Raw genomic sequence first — 23272 nt, forward strand, 5'->3', positions numbered from 1 at the left:
ACCAGAGTGTTACTAGTTGTATCACAACTATGTAAAATACTCGCAAGATGTTTCATCTTCTTAAAGAATAGTCTCATAGAGCTCATTAGTATCACAACTATATGTAAAATATTGAAAATAACTCAATAGGATTAGGCTTAAATCTTAATCATTCTACTTGACCTCTATAGTTTCTAAATCAGAAAATCGTATTCTTCTAACTAAATAAGAACAATAGTCATATCTTAAGGTGCAATATACTTAAAACCATAGATCAATTAGTCAATCCACATAAGCTAAAAAATACATAGAGATGCATTTTAAAAAATTGTCAAAAAAATAATAGAAAAAAATATAGTATGTCAAAATTACCATAGATCCACATAAGCTATAAAAAAAACATAGATTTACATTTTAAAAAAATGTCAAAAAAAATAATAGAAAAAATATAGTATGTTAAAATTGTTTGATTCAACCAACAATTTTAACATACCTATTTGGATTTAACCGCCCAATATTGAATCGACTACCTGGACTTCCACTTGATTCTATATCAGGTCTTCCAGATTTATTGAGTCCATCTGTCAAATGTCAGGTCCACTCGATCCATTTAGATTTCTTGTCTGATTTCACGATCTATTAAGATTTTTCTTATCTAATATCTGATCCAACCAATCTACTACAACTTTTGAAGTTGAACATCCCATGTATTGGATTAATTTATCCTATAATAACAATAACAAGTCTTAACTTGAATATTTTATAATATTAAAATATAAGTTACAGAGGACGCCAACAAAAATTGTTGGAAGGTGAGAGTTAATGATGAACTACTACATCACCTAACAACAGTCTTTAGTATATTAAATAGATGCGCACAAAACTCTGTACCGATTCCGACAAAACTCGTAACTACCGTATATATTCTGTTGTCACCTCCACATTATCTGTACACGTTTCAACTTCCTAGACGAATTATTAATGGTACTGATGAATTGGCAATTAATCATATGACAGCAAATAATTAATGCAGATTCGCATGATAGACTAATTTACATTTCTATACTCCGATTGGATCATGGATGATTCCAATTCGATTTACACCTCAAACTATTTGTGTGTGATTTTCCATTGCATATATTTTCCAGCAAAATCTTTCTGGTATCATGCAATGCCGTGATGGCATCGACAGACACAGTTGTCAATTTCAAAAAAAAATATATATATATGGAATATAATGTTATCCATCTATTCCCTCACAGTGATAAAATACTTTCATCTCCAACGCCTCATCGTAACGTGATCTCACGGGCACATACGCATCACAGCTTTATGTGGTCTCATGAAGTGGTCCTTTCATTCTGTACGTATACTAATATAATTATATACGCCAAGAATGCAATTGTACGTATGTGTACGCTTGTAGCTTTATTGACCATTCAAGCTGGAATTATCTCGGGTGATATATATGCACGCAAAATGCATGAAAAATTAATAATCAACCAATTTTTGTAGACGCAAATCAAAGGCTAAGATAACGCCCTCGCCAGCTCCATGCTCCAAACATTAACGTACGGTCGTACGTACAAGAATTAAGAGAGAGAGAGAGAGAGAGAGAGAGAGAGAGAGAGAGAGTAGTTAGAAGCCGAGCTTGTGGATGAGGGCCAGGGCGATGCTGGTGTGCTTCTCCGCCTTCCTCACCCGGCGGTACACCTCGCTGGCCTTCGACCAGCAGTCGGCTGATCCCGTCGGGGCCGCCAGCTTCTCCAGCTCGTCCGTGCACGTGTCCTCGTCCGTCAGCGCGGAGCTCATCCACGTCATCGCGTTGGACACCCGCCACGTCACCTCCGGCCCCACCAGGTTCTCCACCCCGCGCAGCGCCTCCGCCGCCTGCCCCGCCCACTCCGCCGCGTCGCTCATCAGGTCGGAGCAGTCTCGCAGGGCCGCGCGCAGGCGGGGCCCCGCAACGGGGCCCGTGCTCGCCAGAGCGCCCGAGAGGCTGCGGGAGGCGGAGCGTACCCGGGCTGAGGTGAAGTCGGAGGCCACCTGGGAGAGCCGCGCGTCGCTCTGCTGGACCACGGAGGCGTAACCGACGAGGGAAGTGAAGCAGAGGCTAGGGTACAGGGTGCCGTCGCAGGACTGGCGGATGAATTCCGTGGTGTTCAGAACGCCGGCGGCCGCCGTCGGGGAGCTTAATGTGGCGGCCTCGCCGTCGCCGGCGAGAAGAAGGAAGAGAAAGGCGTGAAATAGAAGGCTGGGATGAGACGCCATGTCAATGGAGAAGTTAAACGTTAACGATATTTGCAGATGAGCAGTGTGTGGAATCGAGGTCGATGTTGTGTATATATAAAACAAACCGTTACCGTGCATGTTTCATATGCTCTACCTAATTATCTTATTATTATTTTATTAAAAATGTCACCTCTTTATCAAAATTAAAATAATCTCACCACTTTACTAACTAATTTTGATAAAACTTATAAATTCATTTATATTAATATCTTTTTTTTTACCCATACTAAAAATAATTTCAAAATTCATTAATAATTCCATAAGCGAAATAATGATCTAACTTAGCTACAACATATTATTATAAATTTTTTTATCATTATTTTTTTCTGATTATTTTATATAAAAAATATAGTTTTATTTAGTTCAACATCTTAGAATTGACAAATCAAAGAACTTCTATAAATATTTTAGGCCGACAATATAAAAAAATATACTTTTCTTAATTTTTTTAGTAAGATAAGTATAATATTAAATTAAATTAATTTTTTTCATAAGGAAGTCGTAAGAGTGACACTTGAAAATCTAAACAATTCAAATTTTTAAAAATCTAAATAATTCAGATTTTCAAAAGTCAGTACTTTATCCTAATGACTCTACTTTAACATTTTAATACTAAAATACTTTAATTAATATAATTTCATTATAAATGTTATTTCAATATATTATATTACACACATGACACGTACACGATCACTAATATATATAATATATCAAAACAAGTGTTAATAATTCAGTTAAATTTAAATTTCCTGGTCACAAGAAAGAAGTTTTACCCATAATCTCAAAATATCTAGTAAATTATCATGTTTTAGGAGATCATGACTAGGAGCACGGATCCTCTGGTCCGTAAATTGCGGATCAAAAGATTGTCCATTTTTTTACACAGTTGATTTGGATGGACCCCACCTATTTAAAAGTGGGATTCATCCAAATCAACGGTTCTCAGGCAATGGATCATCCCCTGATCTATAATTTACGGACTAGAAGATCCATACTGCATGATTAGGCCAACACAAACGTATAAGATAGTTCTAGAGAGTTCTTATCGATATCTGTACGGTAAAATGTCGCTGTGTAAGTGAAAAATGTCCATTGCGTCATCTAGAGAGTTCCTAGGTTCATTATCCTTTTTATTTTTTAATAGAATTAAATTAATTAAAATTAAAAAAAAAATAGATTTAATATTAAAATAATGGATAATTTTTTTTAAAAAAAAATTATTAATTGTCGAGAAGGATCCAATTTTGGAGATGTTATAATATTAAGGACCAATTTGGTAAATGGCGATGGATCCTAATTTTAACCACTGATACTGGATAGTTATTGGGGAAGGCGAATAATAAAAGGAAGTTCTCCCTGCTTTCTATTATTGGGCAGATTAGGAAGGGTAAAACCGAGGGCGGAGAGGGCGTCGCCGATAAGAAGGAAGAGCAGGGGGCGACGCCGACGACTCGCTTCGATCCCCTGAACGATCCCGTCGATCTCTTCTCAGTCTTTTTCTGAGATCCGTCCAGCGCCATGGGGTTGTGGGAAGCTTTCCTCAATTGGCTCCGAAGGTGAGGTTCGCCAATCTGGTTTTGATATATTTCGTCTGATTCGTGTGTCGATCCGATCGCGCCGTTCTATACTATCTCCATGAACTGTATTATTTGTTTTCCCTTGTTCTGCTTATGTGATTTGTAGAAATGGATTATAAGGTGATACGATAAGGGGTTGCTTTTTGGAATGCTTGGGAAAAAGGGGTAAAGTTCCACTGTTGATGTCGAATCGCAAGGATGTGCCTGGGAGCACGATTAATCATTTGGCACGGTTTCGTGCTGGCGGATAGATGCCGTTCTAATTGGGAGGGAATGTCAAGCAGCACGGTAAGTTTAGTGGAGGGCGTTGGATAATGACTTTTAGACTTCTCTATTTGAAGGCATCGAATATTGGGACTTTAAGCATTTGTACGTTGAACGTTGATGAAGCGTGGTTTGCGGAACCATCGATTACTCAGTCTTGTGGTGAGCGAGCTAGACCCAGGACTTCTGGACAAAGGTTGGGAGTTCAGATCCATAGATGACACTATTAGTAGGGGTTCAACCTTATCACTTCCACCCCGAACAGGAAATACACCTCATGATCAAGGCAAAAGCATGGTTTGTGGAAACACTTACATATATTGTTTTTCTAATGCAGCCTATTCTTCAAGCAAGAGATGGAGCTATCCTTAATTGGTCTTCAGAATGCTGGGAAAACTTCACTTGTAAATGTGATTGCGGTATGCCAACTCTCTGTGATTTTGCTGTGGCACTTATTCACTTTTCTTTCTAAATGCAAACACTTTTCTAGATTAATCATATTTTTGTTCTTCTTAGACTGGTGGATACAGTGAAGATATGATTCCAACAGTGAGTAATCTCTTCCTGTATTGAATTTCAGGTTATCCCAATGTATCTTTATCTCTAATACTGTTTTGTTGGATGGATTCACAGGTAGGATTCAATATGAGAAAGGTGACAAAGGGAAATGTCACAATAAAACTTTGGGATCTTGGAGGCCAGCCTAGGTTTCGCAGTATGTGGGAGAGATATTGTCGTGCAGTCTCAGCCATTGTGTATGCCTTTTTCTTCTTTATTGGTTTCTTGGTTAGGTCATTTTGTCTGTTCTTTCATCTGATCCCTATTGTGGCTTATATCAATTTGCTCTTCTGAATTTTTAATTTTGTGCGTTTATTTAGAACCAAAGTTAAATAAAAATTTCATTTGTAGATAACCAAATTATTAAGGTAATTAGTCTGACCTTAGTTCAGGATGATCCCTTGGCCCATTTGGATAGAAAAATTGGGGAGCAAGTGAAAGGAATCAGTGAGAGAAACAACAAGAGAACAACATAAGAAAAGTCAATCACACTCATATTAATTATTTCTGTAGAACTGATGGTTTAGAATTGTTTTCCATTCTATGATGTAGCAGTATAGCAATCAAATAGTTACTTCTCATTTTCTTGTTCTCACCATTTCCATTTGTGTTTTAATGGACAAGATTTGAAGGTGTGGGTAAACAAGGGAGCCATGAATTCTATTTTTTTTTTCTTTCTCATTGTGTAAGGTAGTGCTGTATTTTTTTTTAAAATGATATTTCTGATCTGATGGGCCTCAGGAATTTAGGAGCACTCAATTTCCATTGGTGAAGAATAACCCCTTTTGGGTCATTAGTCTATAATATGTAGAAATAGAGCAATGCTTGAGAACACAGAATTGATATCTTTGAGGATGCACCATATCCATCTCCTTACAGAGTAGTGCACCACCTTGGTCCCCAATGACCAAGTGTTGTTGATGCAGCATGGAAAATTAGACCACAAAAAATAAAATCCAAATTCACCAAAGAGAAACATATCATAAACTGAAATGAATATGATCCCAACTCTTTTTATAAACTCACAATACGACCAATTATTCATAAATTAATAAACCTAGTTTATCCCAAACTATATTTTCTAAAACAACTCTAAATATGTTTAACAATTCTCTAACAAACTTTTCCTTAAAATCTAAACAACTAAAATCAAAATAACTTTAAAATGAATTTTTTAGCCCTTTAAACCTAGACTGCCTTAGTTGGCATCCTAAGTCTTCTGCATAAATGCTATAAACGCTCAATTTGTTCTTAGTGATAGCCCATTGCTCTTTTGGTGCATTGGAAATACAATAGATATGCTGCCACTGAAGCTGAGGCCATGATTCAGGACCTAAACCTGCAGAAACCTCACAAGTTGTCTACAATTTGGGACAACCTAGGCTGCTTTAATTTGTCAATGAGCCTGGTCTTGTTCGTGGTCAACAATCAGTCAAAATGACCTTCTCTCTGTAGTGCCGCTGAATCCAATGGTTTAATGCTTATCATAAGCATCTCAAAGCTATCCAAGTTACTTTAATCTATTTGTTTCCTGTTTTTTTTTTTTTTGGTAACTGACCATGTTTTCTAGATCAATGCACTTGCTATGTTCAAATCCAAAAACAAACCATACAAGCCTATGGTTCAATTCTCATTTTTTTTAAAGTATTGCTAGCTTAAATGTGTAGTTGTGTGTTCTGGCCCTGTTTGGTAACTTAAAGAAAGGAACTGCAAATTGCCATTCTGATTTCTTTAATGTTACTTCATGTCCTTCAATCATTTCAAATATAATGTTTCATTCATTCCGTGTTGTCAAACAAGAATTTTAAAAATTTTTGTTTCACGATCACATTCCATATTCCGAAATGAAAAAACACTCAAATAAAGCCTCTATAGTTTATAAATACTCAAACAAGGTTTCTTTTTCTTAAAATCTCCCTTACAAGACATCATGAAAAATATATTCCACTTTCATCCAAAATTCTATGTTTTGATCAAAGCACTGTCTTACTGTACTTGAACAACATTTTAATGAAAACATTGTTGTAGAAAGATCTTGTACAACAAGGATTAGTTGAAACATTGTTCAATGACATTTTAGATTTGACATCCCAATTTAGCGTCACATGGTGAGTTGTAGGCAAATAAAGAATCTTTTTAAGCTTAAATGAATGATCTATGATAACTTGCTTAAACATTTTGGGCTAGTGATTGAACATAAGTTAATAGGACAATTTTTTAATCTAAGCAGGATTAAGAATTGGTATTATACTGGACCTAATCTTTAGGTAGGTGAGGTGTTGGAAATGGGTACCCTCATGTTGGTGCAACTATCATTCGGTCTCACATGCCATCAAACACTTTGGGTATTGACGGAAATGTCAATCCTTAAGTGGGTTCGTAACATTCCAATTTAGTTATATGTGGTGGGTTGTGAACTAATAAAAAAAGCTTTATAACCTTAGCATTTAACTTGGGTGGGTTTAAGTATTTTAGGATAGTGGTGTTAGGCTTGATAAGATGATAGGTTAGCTCTCATATAACCAACCGGATGTAACCGAATTGTGACATTAGGCATCTCAATTTTTTATTATGGTCTCAATAGTTTGTTGGATGTTCTTAGGGCTTTTCCCACCCAAAATAATACATTTCATGAAATAAAATGTTTGCAATTCAGGTTTGAGAATTATAGTAATTTGACAATTTAATGCGCATAGTGTAAAACACCATCCTCCAACTCTTTGTCCAATAACTGTCCTTCTGAGAGTACACTATCTCTAGATTAGGACCGATGTCTATTAATAACACCACTTTCTGATGTCCCAATTGCATGACTCGAAGAACCTATCTTTATTGGAATTTCATCTTTACTGCAGATATGTTGTAGATGCAGCTGATCCGGATAATTTGTCTATTTCAAAAGGTGAACTTCATGATCTTTTAAGCAAGTCATCACTAAGTGGGATCCCACTGTTGGTCCTCGGAAACAAAATTGATAAACCAGAAGCTCTGACAAAGCCGAGTTTAACAGAAGCCATGTAAGAATCCCCAAACTCTTCCACACGGCAAATAACTATGGTCGATTTCTTCTTATGATGCTATTGCCACTGTCATTCTAACCATTGATTGCTTCAGGGGGCTTAAATCTATCACAGATAGGGAAGTATGTTGCTACATGATCTCATGCAAGAACTCAACCAACATAGACTCTGTTATTGATTGGCTCATCAAACATTCAAGGTCCAAAAACTGAGGATTTAGCCTAACCCTGCACAGCTCCAAGTGGCTGATCGTTTTCTTTGGATTTCTTGGCTGTTTTTATGGTTCTTCGTCATGATTTCCCCTTATGGCTGGCTAGGTGTTATGCTGATCTACTTTAAGTGTGAGCGGGTTTGTCTCTCGTCTCGTCAAAGTTTCTGATTTAGGTAACCTTTCGGTTCTTGTGCAAATTCCAGTTTGTACCTGATGTATATTTGCCATTGTGGATAATCTTGTTGAACTGCTGACGTGAATGTCCCTACTGCTGTTCGTGAGCATTCCATTTTTTTTTATACGGTTGCAGAATGCTAAGATCGAACGTGAAGTGGAAACTAAAGTAGTTCGACCATGGTGATACGTCTCTTTTCATATCATAACAGGAGAAAAAAAGAAAGATACAATCAGAATTTCTTAATGAGCATTTAAAACACGGATGACTAGAATCTTATTAAATTGACTAATCACAACCAAAGTTCTCAAGGATAGGAATAAATGAATCTCAATATTAGGCTTCACTTGACTTACCATGAGGCTTCCTTTATTCAGATTCATGAGGTGTTGATAATTTTCTGCAGCAAAACAGTTCTGGCCCTCGTAATATCAGTGCTGCACCTGTCTGCTTGGCGAGCCAAATTCTCAACACTCTTCATAAACACCTCCATCTTTTCCCCTATCTTCTCCATCACAATTTTCATCGCTTCCACATCCCTGATGGCGAAGTCCATGCAACTCAGCAACGATGCCATCTGGATCTCCAACTGATCTATCAAACAATGGATGTTATCCATGTCTCTGATTGAAATGCAGGTGCCTACTTGCATCGACAGGAGCACCTCCTTCTGCCCCTTCAAAGCATTCTGGTAATCCTTGAGCAGCGAATCGAGCCACTTCCCCATCGACCCAATCGGGATAGCTGCAGCTGCGGCCACAGCTGCAGCAACAGGCGGGGCGGCTATGGCAGCAACAACTATCGAGCAGATCAAGAAGGTGGTCAATGTGGCCGCGAAGATGATACTCGAGACTTTCCTCCAGGCCTTGATGGATTTGAGCTTCTTGTCGAGCTTGTTCTTTCTCATCCGCATTTTGTCGAGCATCTGGAGCTGTTGGTGGTGGATGGACCGGAAAGCCTTGAAGAACTCTTCCGTGAAGGGATCGCCGGCCGCCTTGAAGCGCCTCAGCTCCTTCAGAGTACGAGAGTACCTCGCATTGTCGCCTTTGTTGTCCTCCTCCTCCTCCTCGGCGAAGCGCTGCAGCGCGACTCGGAGGATGAGCTGGTTGTCGCGAGCTTTAGTGAGGCACTTTTCGAGGGTAGTGCAGAAGTCGAGAGTTTGGAGGCTGTTCTGGAAGTACTCCTCGACGAGGTCGAAGAGCTCGGTGTTCTTCCACACGTCGCGCTTGCAGTCGAGGATGACCTTGACCACCTCCTGGTTCATCTCGAGGAGGCAGCCGGTGATCTCCCTGAGGGAATCGAGGGAGAGGGAACGGACCTGGACGCCGTCGGTGAGGGTGGAGATGGCGCGACCGGTGCGCTGCTGGAGCGTGGAGTCGAAGGTCTCGAGCTCGGGATCGAGGCGGCAGGCCTCCTCGTAAGACATCAGCTCCGCCAGACACGGGAGGTGCCCGTGGCCATCTCCTCCGCCGGCGCCGGCATCTGCAACAGCTAGGTTGTGCGACCTCGTGCTGTGTTGAGCTCCCATCTAAGGATCAGGGAAAAAAAGATGTAAACAAGTTGAGATTTTTACCGCTGAAGACGAAGAAAAGCGAATGGATTGAAGAAATGAACAAGAACCAGATTAGCAACTTGACGATGGAAGGTAAGGTAGGTTGTCGCTCAGTAGGGCTCAATGGCAGAAAAGATGGAAACTTGACAGAGCTCGAAGCGATCAAAAGAATGGCGAAGAGAAGGAATCGGAGCAATGTGCGAAGGATGAATGTGTTTCTCAAGGAGATGGCTTGCACGCATGAGAAACGAGGCGTGGCGAGACGAGTAGGGCGGCCAAAAGGAGATCTTGACATGCATCAACCGTGCGGCAAATACCGCAACAAATAGAGATGGAGATGGAGATGAACGCAACGGAAGCGATGAAGATTGAAGAGTAAAGAGAAGCGTTTGGGTTCAGGAAAAGGGTTTGTGGAGGAGAAGGAGAAGAGGAGGATGGTAACGTAGTTCGGTGAAGAAGACGACAGTGACTTCGGACGAAAGCAACCTTTCCATCTAAATGGCAGCTGCTGCTGCTTCCCGGTAAAAACGAGTCTTCTTTAAATATTTCTCATAATAGACCCTCTCTTTAATAAAGCAAAATAATTTTCGATATAATAGGCCTTGTCTTCATGATAATGATTCAAATACTTGTAAATTTATTGAAAAATTTATAAGATTTACGTTTCTAAACTTGATATGTAAAGATAATTCACGGGAATGCTATTTTTTATTCCCATAAGCAAGTAAGATTGTTCACTTGTCATGAGTGGATTTTTTTTTTTTCAAGTAACAACATGCTAATGCGTCGAGATGAACTGGAAATCTCACTTTATCGTGTACATTTATTTTGTAAAAAAAATAAAATATATATATTGAATGAGAATGATCATATTTGTAAAGAAAAAAAATTATCCGACATTGAGCAAGAACAGGATAAGCTAAAAAAAAACATAATTTTTTAAAAAATAATGATAATCTTAGGGCACTTTTCAGCCGTCTACCGTTTGATTTCACCTGTTTTAATGTATGTAATTTGCAAGCATATCAAAAATAAACAATGTGCCACCGAGATTAGCACTTGGAATTCATAAGGTTCACCCCCACACACCGATCACTAACATAAAACCGGTGAACATCAAAATTGCCCAGAAGCATTGGCATTTGGCAATCCCGTTTAATTTACTGACTCGATTCAATTGCCTTGTGCTGCAGTTTAACATGAACTTCCACGGGGGTTTTGAGTGCTAGGGCGCATAGTTAACAGCATGATTATTATTCAAAATGTGTATGAAAAGTGAACTGGAGGGCATTAGTGTTTGAAAATTTTCAGGCAGAGAATGTGTTCGACCGTGGGAAGGTGAAATATGATTCTTCAGTCATCATCACTGCCTGAAGCTTCCGGGCTTGATTCTGCTTTCTTATTGGCAACACCATTTGCCTTCTTTCCTTTCTTATCTTTCTCATCATCCATATCATCGCTGTACTCGCTCTCATAATCATCATACTCTTCTTCTTCCTCCTCTTCTTCTTCTTCAATCCCTTCATCTGCTGTTGGTCCTTCCTCCACAACATGACCCCGTGTACCAGCTCGACTTCGCTTCAAAATTTTCAATTTTATACTAGTCTTTCTATCACACCCTAGCCATGTATCAGACAAACAGAAACAGGTCAGATTGTAGCTTCCTTCAGAAGGAGCCTGAAACTTGCTCATCACGAGTCTCGACCCATTCTTCACCTTCTCCACAGCTTCTCTCACTGCGACATTGATTTCCTTCACACTAGCACCCAGACTCTCCCGTGTTTCTTGAATTGCCTTTGATGCCCCAGAAATAGCAGTAGCCTCATCCATGAAGTTCACCTTTTGCGATATCCAAACATCATTTGAGACTGGATCAGCAAGCAGCATCCAAAAGTTCTCCTCCTTGTGGAAAGGATAATAGGGAGCATGAGGAAGGGCACCTATCAGGCCATTAGCACGCTTAAGAGTTACCCAAGCATACATCGTAACAATGTCACCCTCTTGTATGCCTTCTTCCCCTTCAGTCTCACAAGTAATATCCACTTCAATAGATGGAATCATTTCGAGCACATACTCAACATCACGTGCTTCAAGAGCAGAAAGTCCAGCAACCTGAGTCAGCAGCTCCACCCGATCATTAATAGTCATGTCTCGTAGTTCTTGGAAAGTCCGCACTTTCTGCAAACCATGCTTAAATTTAAAACTTTTGATGTACAATACAGTGTAGCAAATGCAAGTAAGTTCTTCACTAGTACATAACGGATGTGCTTACAAGTTGAGAGCCTAAAAAGTAGCAGGATCAAGCATTCAAATTGTAACCAACCACCAGAAATAGCAGATAGTGTACCAAACAGAGTTCTACTTATTTGGTGTATCAAACATTTCTATAGTTCGAAAAGCATAGTTCATGGAACCATAATTAAGAATTGGTGGTAGGAAGGTAAATTAATAAACATCGAGTCCATGCCTGTGTTAATGTTCGAGAAAAAGGGTGAAATAAAAATTTGTTGAGAGGATTATTTTCACAAAAGAATGTATCCCAGAATTATCTAGCTAGTGAAATTCAACAAAGAGGGTAATTTTATGCCAGAAACACACTGCCTAAACTTCTGATGGCAGAAGCTGGCACCTAATCTAGGGGAATTTATATGTTGAAACATTTTAGAGGGTTTACCAAATATCAAAGCAGTCATTCAATTTTCCATAAAAGGAAATAGTTCTGAACTTGGTTGTGGCTCAGTAAAAACCTGAGCTAACTCAAAGATGGGAATTATCCACGTGTAGCAAGTAATGAGAAGGCATGGACAAAACCTGATCTTTTACCAAAATTTGGCAAATGTACAACTTTGGATTTTTTTTTTAAAAAAAAGTTGATGATATTCAATAAAAAATTAATGCAACACTTATGAAGCCCTACCATTTACCCAGTATGCTCTTTGGTTTCAGGTAAACCTAAAATGTATAAGAAAAGTATCTCTTCCTCAAGAATAGAATTATAGAACGAGGTTTTGACAACATTATTTCAATGTTGACTCATATTAACACAAGAAATGGGCCAGCATTAATCTGATCCTGCGGATCATCATTTTTCATATATTGTTAAAAAAAAAAAAGCAATCTGGTTCACGAAACTCCCGCCAATACGAGGTCCCAGGAAAGAGTCTATTGTACACAGCCTTATCTTGCTTTGCAAGAGATTATTTCCGAGACTAGAACTTGTGACCTCCAAGTCACATGACAGCAACTTCAATGCCAAGGCTCCCCTTCCTTCATATATTGTAAATTTAATATATTTCCATAGTCATAATCACTTGGTTCTCCTTTCAACTACATTCTCAAAAACAAGATGCCAACCTATATAATTTGCTTTAATAAGACTTTACACTATCAAATGCCAACCCAAAGATGTCACAATTGATCTTGTTGAAACTGCATAAAGATTGCCAATGAAAAGCATATCTTAATTTTATGATTAGTGTCAACAAATTTATTTATTTGCTTTGCAACTTAGTGATGCAGCCTTTTCAATTTGCTTGAATATTGATTTAAACAAATCGCTTGAAAATTTTTGGTACTGAATTTGAAATGTGTACTCATGTAAGTTAAACCAATTTAATTGAAAATAAGGAAACAGTATTCTCATATCATTTAAATATTCTCCCATGATTAATTATGCAAGAATGTGGCAAAAAAAAACACCTACTCACTATACCAATACAGTGAAGAAAAAGCTTATTTGTTTCAGAAAAGATCATTCATTATTCACTAACAGACAGACAAGTACCTTTCGGGCAATTTTTTTGACAGTAGACTCACTGAAATATGGAAGTTGCAAAAATGGTGCAAGGCCTTCAGGGTATCCTCCAGTTGCTTTCCGTGCACTTAGAGGCACAGCCTGTTTAACATATAAAAACATATTAGGAAGATATCACCAAGTAAATGAAAGAACGCTGAGCAAGGAGTTGCCAGCACATCAGATTTTTTTAACTATAAAATTGATTAAAGTACTACAATGATAAAAGTGACATAAATAACTGAAGTTAGGTAATGGGTAGTTGCCAAGACTTAAGATCTTCCAACAAACTACAATGAGAGAAGGGCCGTCAAGGTGAAATGAAGGTCATGAATCCATAGTGTCAGTGTAGCTAGACAAACCTACAGTGAATGCATTGAGATATAGAAGCACAAAAGCTATTTTAACAATAGAAACAGATTAAAATACTACAATGATAAAAGTGGCATAAAATCTGAAGTTAGGTAACAGGTTGCTAGCACATTAGATCTTCTAAAAACTATAAAATGAGAAAAGTGCCATCAAGGTGGACGAGCATAATGGATCCATAGTCTCAGTATAGATAGTCAAACCTAATGTGATTGACACTTTAGGTATCTTAGAACTGAAAATGTTAACTATGCAACTATGGAACTTGGATTGTTCCATCACATAATGCCTATTTGCTCTAAAAATTCTTGTCTGGAAATTGATTTATAAGGTCCTTTCCCCTAGTTTGTTACCTACCAATGGAAAGAGATCAATAACAAAGCATCAAGAGCACCAGGCATTTTAGGGATTAGCATTTCATCCTCTACCATTACACCAGTCATTCCTTTTGATCAGACTCCTTTGGATTGCAAAATTGAGTACCAATTCACATTTACTAGAGGCATAAAGTCACATCTTTGATTCCGGTGCTAAAGCACCGACAGGTTGTACAATAAAGAAGATGCTACATATTATACCCCTCATAATGCTTGCAGCCATGTAGGTACATGAAGAAAACTGAACAGGCACATGGAGATGAGTCAAGACAACTGCAGAAGACTACAACTCGAGCAAGGCAGAGTTCAGAGCAGTTGCCAAAGATTGGAGTCTACAAGGTTAAGAAGAGTTGCTGAAGTTATAAGAAAGTCCAGTTAACCTCCCTCAACTAGCACGGATTGTTTTCTTCGATTGGTTTGAAAAATCAATTAGAATGAAAGCACTTTCCAATCAGAACCTCAGAAAAGCAACAGAAAAATTAAAACTTGAAAATGATCAAAATTGATCTTCCTACAGAACAAGCAAATAAGGCAAATAAAAGGTCAATCAGACTACAAGTAAATAAATAACCTAGAGATCTTTCATCAAAAATAACTATATGCCATCAAGGTAGACATTATCTTTGAGACTAAAATTACATTCTGATGCTAATAGCTGCATGCAATAGCCAATTACTTATATTTCATAAGTGATAGCTCATTTCTGCCACAAGTGAGGAAGGCTTGTGCGTATGTGTGTGTTTCAAAAATAAACGCACAAGTGCACACAAATAATTTGTGAAGAAACACACAATTGAAATTTCACTATTTGTGATAAAATTTTATCAAATTTAAAATAACCCAGTAGCATGAGATTGTAAATACAATAAAATGAGTAATTCAATAATACTACTTACACACCTGGATGATGCATTGTGAAAGCTCAACAATTCCAATTGCTGGCCTCAGCCATCCATGTCCATGGGGGCTACGTGGCATTACAGCAATCTGTGAATGCAAAGAATGCATTATAGCACTCAAAAGTTATTATTCTATAGTGATCTTATGATAATAAATGGGAAAGATGCAATTCGAATTATTTGAAGTTAATTCGAATTATGTCAAAGGAAAATCATGCATGAGCTACCACCTACGTTGGAAGAACTCAAGTATCGTTTTGAGAATATTTTTAGTTCGTAAAGTAAATGTCATAGTACTCAAGCACATATAAGTTTCTATATTGCAGCATATAAAAGAATATTTATCATAATATCACATTATTGTAACTATCACTAGGATTTGCATACATAAATAAGCAAATATTTGTGTATAAACTTTTTTTTAATCATTAAATTAGTAACCTAAGAATAAGCAGAAAAGAATGTTATAATATTCCTGCTGCGTCAAAATAATGTTTTTGCTCTTCTTTACATGATCCTAGTTTATTTTGAATTTAATTTGATTTAGTACCATGTACCTCATCTACCCATGACACAAGTACATGCACTTCTTACACAGATGCAACTATAACCAAAGAACAAACAAAAACATTATGGTCATATGACTAAATAAACAATAACATGCAATGGTAACGGAGTAACAGTGTCCAGCATGCTCACACAATTGGACCAGCAACCCTTTTGCATGTCAGCCATTGACTTAGACCTTGGACATCACTTAGCATAAGGAAGGGCATGAAAGGAAATTTTGGAAATGTTCCAGCACATTACTTGTATCGTAGTGTCTGGCAGACATCTTTCTTTACTGTTAACAGGCTCTTACAAGCTATATAAAGCTTCCCAATGTACGTTTTCATGTCACATTATTGTTGTAAATACATCACATTATTCTCATAAATATAGACCACAACAAAGACAAAAAAGTTATTTAAGTTCAATTATGATCAAGGCAGTGTTTGAAAAAAACACTAGACAGAGTTAACAGCCCACCTCTTCTTTTAACCACCAAAAAAGGCAAATACAGAGAACGAAAGGAAAAATAATAATTTGTGCAAAACAGAAATAAATTTAAGTAAAAAAACACAAGCATGCTGACAAAGTAATTAATCAAATAAAATCTTCCCATAAAACATGAATTTAAATACTCATCCATAAGTGAAAAGATATATCACCTTCACCAGTTCTTCCAGGAGGCGAGGTGCAAGCTCAAGCATTTGTTTGTAATCATTCAATAGCGATGAAGATAACATGGTTGATTCACGAGTTAAGTGAGCTTGAATCAGTAATTCCATCTGAAATCAGTGAGGACAAACAAATATATATCAGGAAAGTTTGATTTATATAACAATTGTTTGACCTGACATATATATTTGTTTGACAAACAAATATATATCAGAGAGACTATTCTATACCAAGGCATGTATAAAATTAAAGGCATTAAAGATATAAGAACACATAAGCTACCTTAACAAGGGATGGATGTTGCTTCCAAAACTTTGCTTGCTCAGTCTTGATGTTTTTAAGGTCAAGATTCAGTTCACTTCTAACTGCAAGAAACAGTTTCTGAAGGGGTTCATCATCACTTCTGCGAACTGGAATTTCCAAATACTCAGCAGCCTTGATGAAGACATCTATAACTTTGCTGTAGATCCCATGATAGTCAGCTTACAAAAATGCTAGTAAAATAGCAAACAAGCAACATATATGGAAAATGATGGAAGTTCAAACCAACACAAGTGAAGATTGAAGAATGAAAAATGAGTAGTTACTGAATTATCAGCCAATCAGACAGTATTAAGTTTTCATTTTGCCGAATCAGTGAATTCAAACTACATTTACCAAATGCGAAAAAGATAGGAAAATAGATATTTATTTTCCATTTTCCATTTGTATTGCTGGTGAAGCCAGCTCGTAACTCCACAAGCTTGCACTAAGTCTTTATTTTGTTTTGTAGTTAAATATCCTTCTTACTGTATCTAATCATTTCATGAAACATAGTTTCATCTTGCACTCTTGGGTCAGGTTAATCATTTGAAAAATATTGAATCGAATCTACATTTCTATGTTTTATTTGAATTCCTTGTCAATTTTCTGATTGATTAGAGCCAGATGATAATTATAGAAACAAATAGGTGAGTCATAAGTTTGGATAGAAGGTTAACTAATAATAAGTGTTGCACTTTTGGGTAAGGCAAATCAGTTACCAAGATATTATCTAATTCCACCTTTCATTTACTTAAATTGATACATCTGTTAACTTTTTTAAGTCTGTTAGTAGGATGATATTTGGTCTCTGTTGGTCATTTTAGTTGAATACATTGAATTGAGAAGGATGAATCAACCTGGAATAATTGTTAGCTCAGGATTCCATCCTAAAAATCAATCTACCTGAACATGCAAATTTGAAAACGTTCTGTAGTGGAAATCTGTGTTATTATATTTCATATCTAAGGTGTTGCAAGTTGCAACATTATCTAAGATAGAGAACTTGCATAGATGTACTTATATTTAGAATGAGAAGAAACAAGAACTCAGCATATGCAACATAAGGATAAAATAACCAGGATCTCATAACTTCAGCAAGTATGATTTTTGTGCATGAATTGATATTTCATAATGGAACATTTATATTTATCACACTAGCCTGGTCTGATCTACTTCAATCTCATCATTACACCATAGTAGTCTATTGGAGGACAGTTTCCTCCATGAATTTTGTGCAAAAATAAATTGATAGTAACATTCAGATCTTTTCAATCATTTTTAATTACACTAACTAGAGTTCTCTATCACTCTACCCTTTAGGCCCTCATCTTTAGCCCATTCAACATGTCTAATTAGGAAGCGGCATGCATCATCTACCTATTCTATATATTTCATCTTTAGTCCATTCAACATGTCTAATTAGGAAGCTGCATGCATCATCTACCTATTTTATATATTTCATCTTTAGTCCATTCAACATGTCTAATTAGGAAGCTGCATGTATCATCTACCTATTTTATGTATATATATATATATATATATATATATATATATATATATATATATAGTTGGCACCAGGTATCCAGTTTATTTTTTTTTTTAATTTCTTAATATATTGGAGCTATATTGAGTTGCTCTCCAGAAGGAGAGCCTTGGCGCAACAGTAAAGTTGTTGTCATGTGACCAAAAGGTCACGAGTTCGAATCCTGGAAACAGTCTCATGCAAAAAGCAAGGTAAGGCTGCGTACAATGGATCCTTCCCCGGGACCCCGCATGGCGGGAGCTTCGTGCACTGTGTTGTCCTTTTTATATTGAGTTGCTCTCCAATAGTAACATTTTATAGTACTACAACAGTTGACCCGTCTTTTGCTCAGTGTTCAAAACCCAAATTGAAACAAACTTATGGTACAAACTTATTATTCCAAAACTTCACATGTAAAATGAAACTTTACCTGTTCAGCTCAACACGAGCATTCAAAGTTGAAGAATTTCACAAAGACATATCTTTAAACATGGCCATTTAAAATGACAAGTAACAAGAGCTAGCATATAGTCAGTAAGTGTTCAGATCAATATATTTATTGATGATTAATAGAAAATAATGGAACATATGAGTTTACCAATTCACAGTGTATACCTTGGAGCCAAAGAAGGTTTCATGAAATAGTAGTAGGTGGACAAAGTTTGATGCATAACATAATTTCCAGTATATTTTGCCGACCTTGAGAGATATATAACTGCTATCAATAAAGGCAACAGTATACAAACTCCAACAATGCTAAGCAATAGTACACCACCAGATACCCCATCAAACTTGAGTAAGAACTGAGGTAGAGCAATCCCCATTTGAAGACCCTATAATTAGCAACGCAGTTTCTGAGATTGTTCTTAAATGAGCAAAAGAACCCAAATCGTGTGACCAAAAATTATCTGATGGAAACTAACATAAGCAAGCATGTAAAAACTAGAATACATTATAAGCAAGTAGTAAAGCTACCTGTCTTCCATCTGGGTGGCCATATTTCTCAAAATTTTCACGAGAAATAGCATCAGTCAATGCTTGATATGCCTTAGATATGAAATCCACAAAATATTTATGAGCCTCTGAAACAGCAGCATGGGTTAGAATCAGAAAATATGCTGGCAAGTTTCTTATTTTAAAAAATAGCATGAAACAACATGCAAACAAGAAGACCTTCTACCTGGATCAGGATTTTTATCTGGATGATACAGAATTGACAACCTTCGGTATGCTTTCTTTATTTCTGAATCAGAAGCTCCAGGCTCTAATCCCAGAATGCTAAATGGTTCAAATGGTTGAATCTGAAAACAGTTTAAAAACAGAATCAACACCATAAAAGAGAATTCAATCTAAACTGTAAATCACTTAAAGGATGTGTAGCTTAGTCCTAAACAAAATAATTGACAATTTGTACTACAAATTATTCATTACATCAAAAATATTCCTCAAAAGGATAGTAGTATAAACTGACAGGGAGTCAAAATAAAGCTTATATTGATGAAGATTATGTTGGATTTCTTAGTGATCACCCATTTCAATGCCAAGTCCAGAGACATAGCTGTTGTGCAAGTGAGATAATGCATGTAGTCTTCATTGGAGGAATTTAGTATAAGATTTTCAAGCCAATATTTTTTTGACAATAATCAGTAAATGACATAGAAAGCAATTATGTCACATGCACATTATACATTAGAATGTCACTCATTAGTAATGCATTTCTCTCAAAGAAAATTGCATCTCATAGCTCCTCCTAACTTACCTTCCCCATGCATACAAAAGAGGTTTTACAAAATAAGAACCGAGTTCAAATATTTTCATCTATTTATCAAAACAAGAAAAATCTTAACACATAATGCAAGTAAAAAATGGATCAAGAAAGATGGAAATCAAACAATAGTCTTATACAAAGAAAAATCTACCTAGATATTAGTTGAAAAGAAACACACAAAAGGCTGAAGCAACCAAATCATCATATGTGATAAAACAAGAAAGAGAGAATGCTAAATGTCATTGCCGAAACATGGGTTATTAAATTCTATATTCATGCACAACACAAAAACTATAATTTACATGTGATTAGTAGTGCATCATAGGTAAATGCTATCCTTCAAACTTGATGACATAAAAATTGGAAAGTTATATAGCTCATAACTACCAAGAAAGAATTACAATAAAGAAAAAAGTTGCGTTGTCATCAAAATGTATCTAGCTTTCATTAGCTATAGGACGATGATTTTGCTAGAAGTAAAGTCAAATTACAAGAAGCCTAAGTAAACAGCATTCAACATCATATACCTCGCGGCTTATATGTTTGATGTAATAAACCAGGATCCCCATGAGAACCCAAAGCAGCAAAAGTGTCAAATTGCTACAAGTTGAAAAGTTTGATATCTACAGAATATCACAAAATAACATTATGTCAAAGAGCAAAGCAAATTTCTGAGTAGGACCAACATGGAAGAGTCTCATACACGTTTGAAAATGGATTTTTGGTACTTCCCTGAATGGGAACATACGTTGCACTGGCAATGAATAGTCTTTGTTTTCTTTGTAAAAGCACGACACAGCCTGAGGATTGTATAAGGCACTATAGGTATTGCCATGATCGTAAGTATAAAGATTGGAAACAAAGAGCTGTTCTCTTCAGACGCTGCCATGGAAGCCTTATCACAACTAGAAGCTCAAATGATTGATATCTGTCAGCGACAAGTTTTGGTCAGTTTTGCTGAATATGTTAAGCATCTTAACAAGTATCTTACCATCATAGATGAGATAGTATCTGAACCACATATAATAAGAAAATACAAATGCGAGAAAGTCTATATTCCACAAATTTATTCACACTCAACAAAGTGGCACAAAATCCAGAATGAATCTCACAATACCTTACCATAGTGGGAAAACCAGTGTAAATTTTTTTGAAATCTTCATTGTTTCAACAATTTAAATCACAAAAACACAATGTAAGCATGTACTTTGTTTCTTTATCTCCCAGTACATAATACATATAATGTGTCACTCAGTAGAAAATATGTTTATTTAGAAGGGGAAAAGCTAAGCACATAAAACCAAGCATTTGTGAGTTCTGAATTGCAAAATTACAATTTCAATATACTGTATAACGCACTTTGTTGGCAAATTTAGCCAGTGACTTGACAAAGCAACCAACTTTATTTACTAGGTACTCAATAATTCTAGGTGCCCCTATCTAGCAAATGCCTGCAATTCTGAAGCGACAACAAGAATTAAGTTAGCAAAATGGCAAGTGGGGTTCGGATGCAACACGATAAAAAACACCAATAACAAACAAGAGTTATTAATTGACATTCCAAACAAAATTGAAATTGGCCTTGATTAACTAATATATAGCAATTATATAACATACAACTCATGTGTAACAAGAGACAAAGAATGACCCGCCTTGCCTTGTGTATTTGTCCACCTGAAAATCAATAGATTGATTACCGCATAACAAGAACACCAATAATGTGTTAACCTGCCTTTCTCTAGTTCATTAACTAATAACCATTAAAACAATGAATAAATTCCAAAAACAAATCTCAATAATCGCATAGATGTCCAACTTACATTGTCAACAGATATTCATTTATCTGACCAAATTTCAATCCACTTGCCTAGCCAAGTAACAATTCCTCTACCTAGTGGGCAAATTGAGAGGGGGGAAATTCAATGAATAGAGACACTATCTATTCTAACCAACGGGCAAGCAGAGAAGAGAGTTTGTTATCTATCACATTATTGAAAATAGTTGTTGACCAAGTAGCTTAAAAGAGTTTATGTATAGGTGCCACCCTTGTGCACACATGATTATCATCTCAATGACTTCTGATCCTCAAGCCTAAACTATTTCACAAGTTCAGATTCTATCATCTCAATGACTTCTGGTCCTCATTATTATGTTTCCATTCCAACTTAAGAATGAGATGCATCATTTCCAACATACTACAATATCAAGTTATTATCTAACTTGCATCATAGGCACAAATGATCAGTGACAAAGGATACATACAAAGACGGTCTGAACCTGCTCTATCTATTATGAAACTCCTCACTAAGATCCTTTGACACTCTCCACCACTTTGGCTGGACTCTGCAGCCATCATCATCCTAACTGAAGTACACAGCCACAAACCAACGGAGGCCCTAAATCCCGACCTCACAGCTTATTAACAGCCTTGGCATCGACAGCAGCCGTGTTTTAATTTATCGGAGTAATCAAAACACGGACAATACCTAGATCTCAACTGGCCATGCAACATGGTCACTCAAATCACGGCATAATACAGGATTCAAATTGCAATCCAAAGGCAGCCTCCCAAATTTCAAGTGGAACAGCAGCAATATCGCAGAACGTTTAGTTTAGAACCCTCATCTATCTTCCCATCAATCATCCAAACAAAAGAACACCCGTCAAATGATCGCGCGAATATAGATCAGAGCAAGACGAATTTCAACAGCAACAAAGGGGACAACGATTTAACCACAGATCTGTAATAGTAAAAACTCCCTACCCGCGTACTCCGCCTGACGAAACCCAGCCTACTCCAGCGCAGAATCCGTCCCTCTGGATACCACCCAAGAGCCAATACCTACGATCCTTTCTCTCTTCCCCTCAACTTGCTTCCTGCGTGAGATCTGAGCAGCAAGCAGCAGATCCGAGAAGCGAGCGGCGTTCCTCCTCTTCCCTTTCTTCGATCCTCTCCGCGCGAACAGCCAACAGCAAGTAGCCTGACTCTTCTTCTCGTGCGGTGGAAAGGGAGCGCCCCTTTTTCTACCGTGCGTTTCGCACCGTGAAAACTCTGAATTTTGCCTTGCGCCGTTCAGTACAAATCGCCGTGGATAAAACCTACTCAAGTTCTCCACAAGGCGTGTTTCCATACATACATCAAAAAAAGTGGAATTGTTTAGAAAAATCAATTAATTACTATTAGGAAATAAAAAAATGATAATGAATAAGATTAAAGAAAAGTAAAATAATTTCTAATATTTTATATTATTTTGGTGCTAGGACATTGGGAGATCATAGCGTAGCATTTTAATAATAAAACGTATTATAAGGGTGAAAAGGAAAATGGTCGATGCTATAAATTAACTATTATGAATACGAACTTTGTCTAATGAAATCTAAAATTAAATTAG

General features: G+C 36.9%; 4 protein-coding genes across 4 annotated transcripts; 1 reads left to right on the plus strand and 3 right to left on the minus strand.

Moving 5' to 3' along the window:
- Window positions 1–1442: 1442 nt before the first annotated feature.
- Window positions 1443–2331, minus strand: LOC121998292 (21 kDa protein-like). The gene has a single exon (XM_042553148.1). It carries the CDS (start codon window positions 2248–2250, stop codon window positions 1618–1620), a length of 633 nt encoding a protein of 210 aa, XP_042409082.1. The 5' UTR covers window positions 2251–2331; the 3' UTR covers window positions 1443–1617.
- A 1250-nt stretch (window positions 2332–3581) lies between these two features.
- On the plus strand, window positions 3582–8155 carry LOC122014143 (ADP-ribosylation factor-like protein 8a). Its single transcript, XM_042570326.1, has 6 exons — window positions 3582–3827; window positions 4450–4531; window positions 4629–4661; window positions 4746–4867; window positions 7526–7687; window positions 7785–8155. The coding sequence occupies exons 1-6, from the start codon at window positions 3790–3792 to the stop codon at window positions 7900–7902; spliced, it is 555 nt and encodes a 184-aa protein (XP_042426260.1). The 5' UTR covers window positions 3582–3789; the 3' UTR covers window positions 7903–8155.
- A 123-nt stretch (window positions 8156–8278) lies between these two features.
- LOC122014131 (UPF0496 protein 1-like) lies at window positions 8279–10331 on the minus strand. The gene is made up of 2 exons (XM_042570317.1): window positions 9697–10331; window positions 8279–9604 (listed from the first exon to the last, which is right to left on the minus strand). Exon 2 carries the CDS (start codon window positions 9602–9604, stop codon window positions 8456–8458), a length of 1149 nt encoding a protein of 382 aa, XP_042426251.1. The 5' UTR covers window positions 9697–10331; the 3' UTR covers window positions 8279–8455.
- A 217-nt stretch (window positions 10332–10548) lies between these two features.
- Window positions 10549–22990, minus strand: LOC122014153 (dnaJ protein ERDJ2-like). Its single transcript, XM_042570336.1, has 11 exons — window positions 22645–22990; window positions 20584–20808; window positions 20408–20503; window positions 19293–19413; window positions 19088–19194; window positions 18728–18945; window positions 16570–16747; window positions 16278–16397; window positions 15068–15154; window positions 13413–13523; window positions 10549–11806 (listed from the first exon to the last, which is right to left on the minus strand). The coding sequence occupies exons 2-11, from the start codon at window positions 20767–20769 to the stop codon at window positions 10982–10984; spliced, it is 2049 nt and encodes a 682-aa protein (XP_042426270.1). The 5' UTR covers window positions 20770–20808; window positions 22645–22990; the 3' UTR covers window positions 10549–10981.
- Window positions 22991–23272: the final 282 nt, after the last annotated feature.

This window comes from Zingiber officinale, chromosome 1A (genome assembly GCF_018446385.1).
Source record: "Zingiber officinale cultivar Zhangliang chromosome 1A, Zo_v1.1, whole genome shotgun sequence".
Taxonomy (NCBI): domain Eukaryota; kingdom Viridiplantae; phylum Streptophyta; class Magnoliopsida; order Zingiberales; family Zingiberaceae; genus Zingiber; species Zingiber officinale.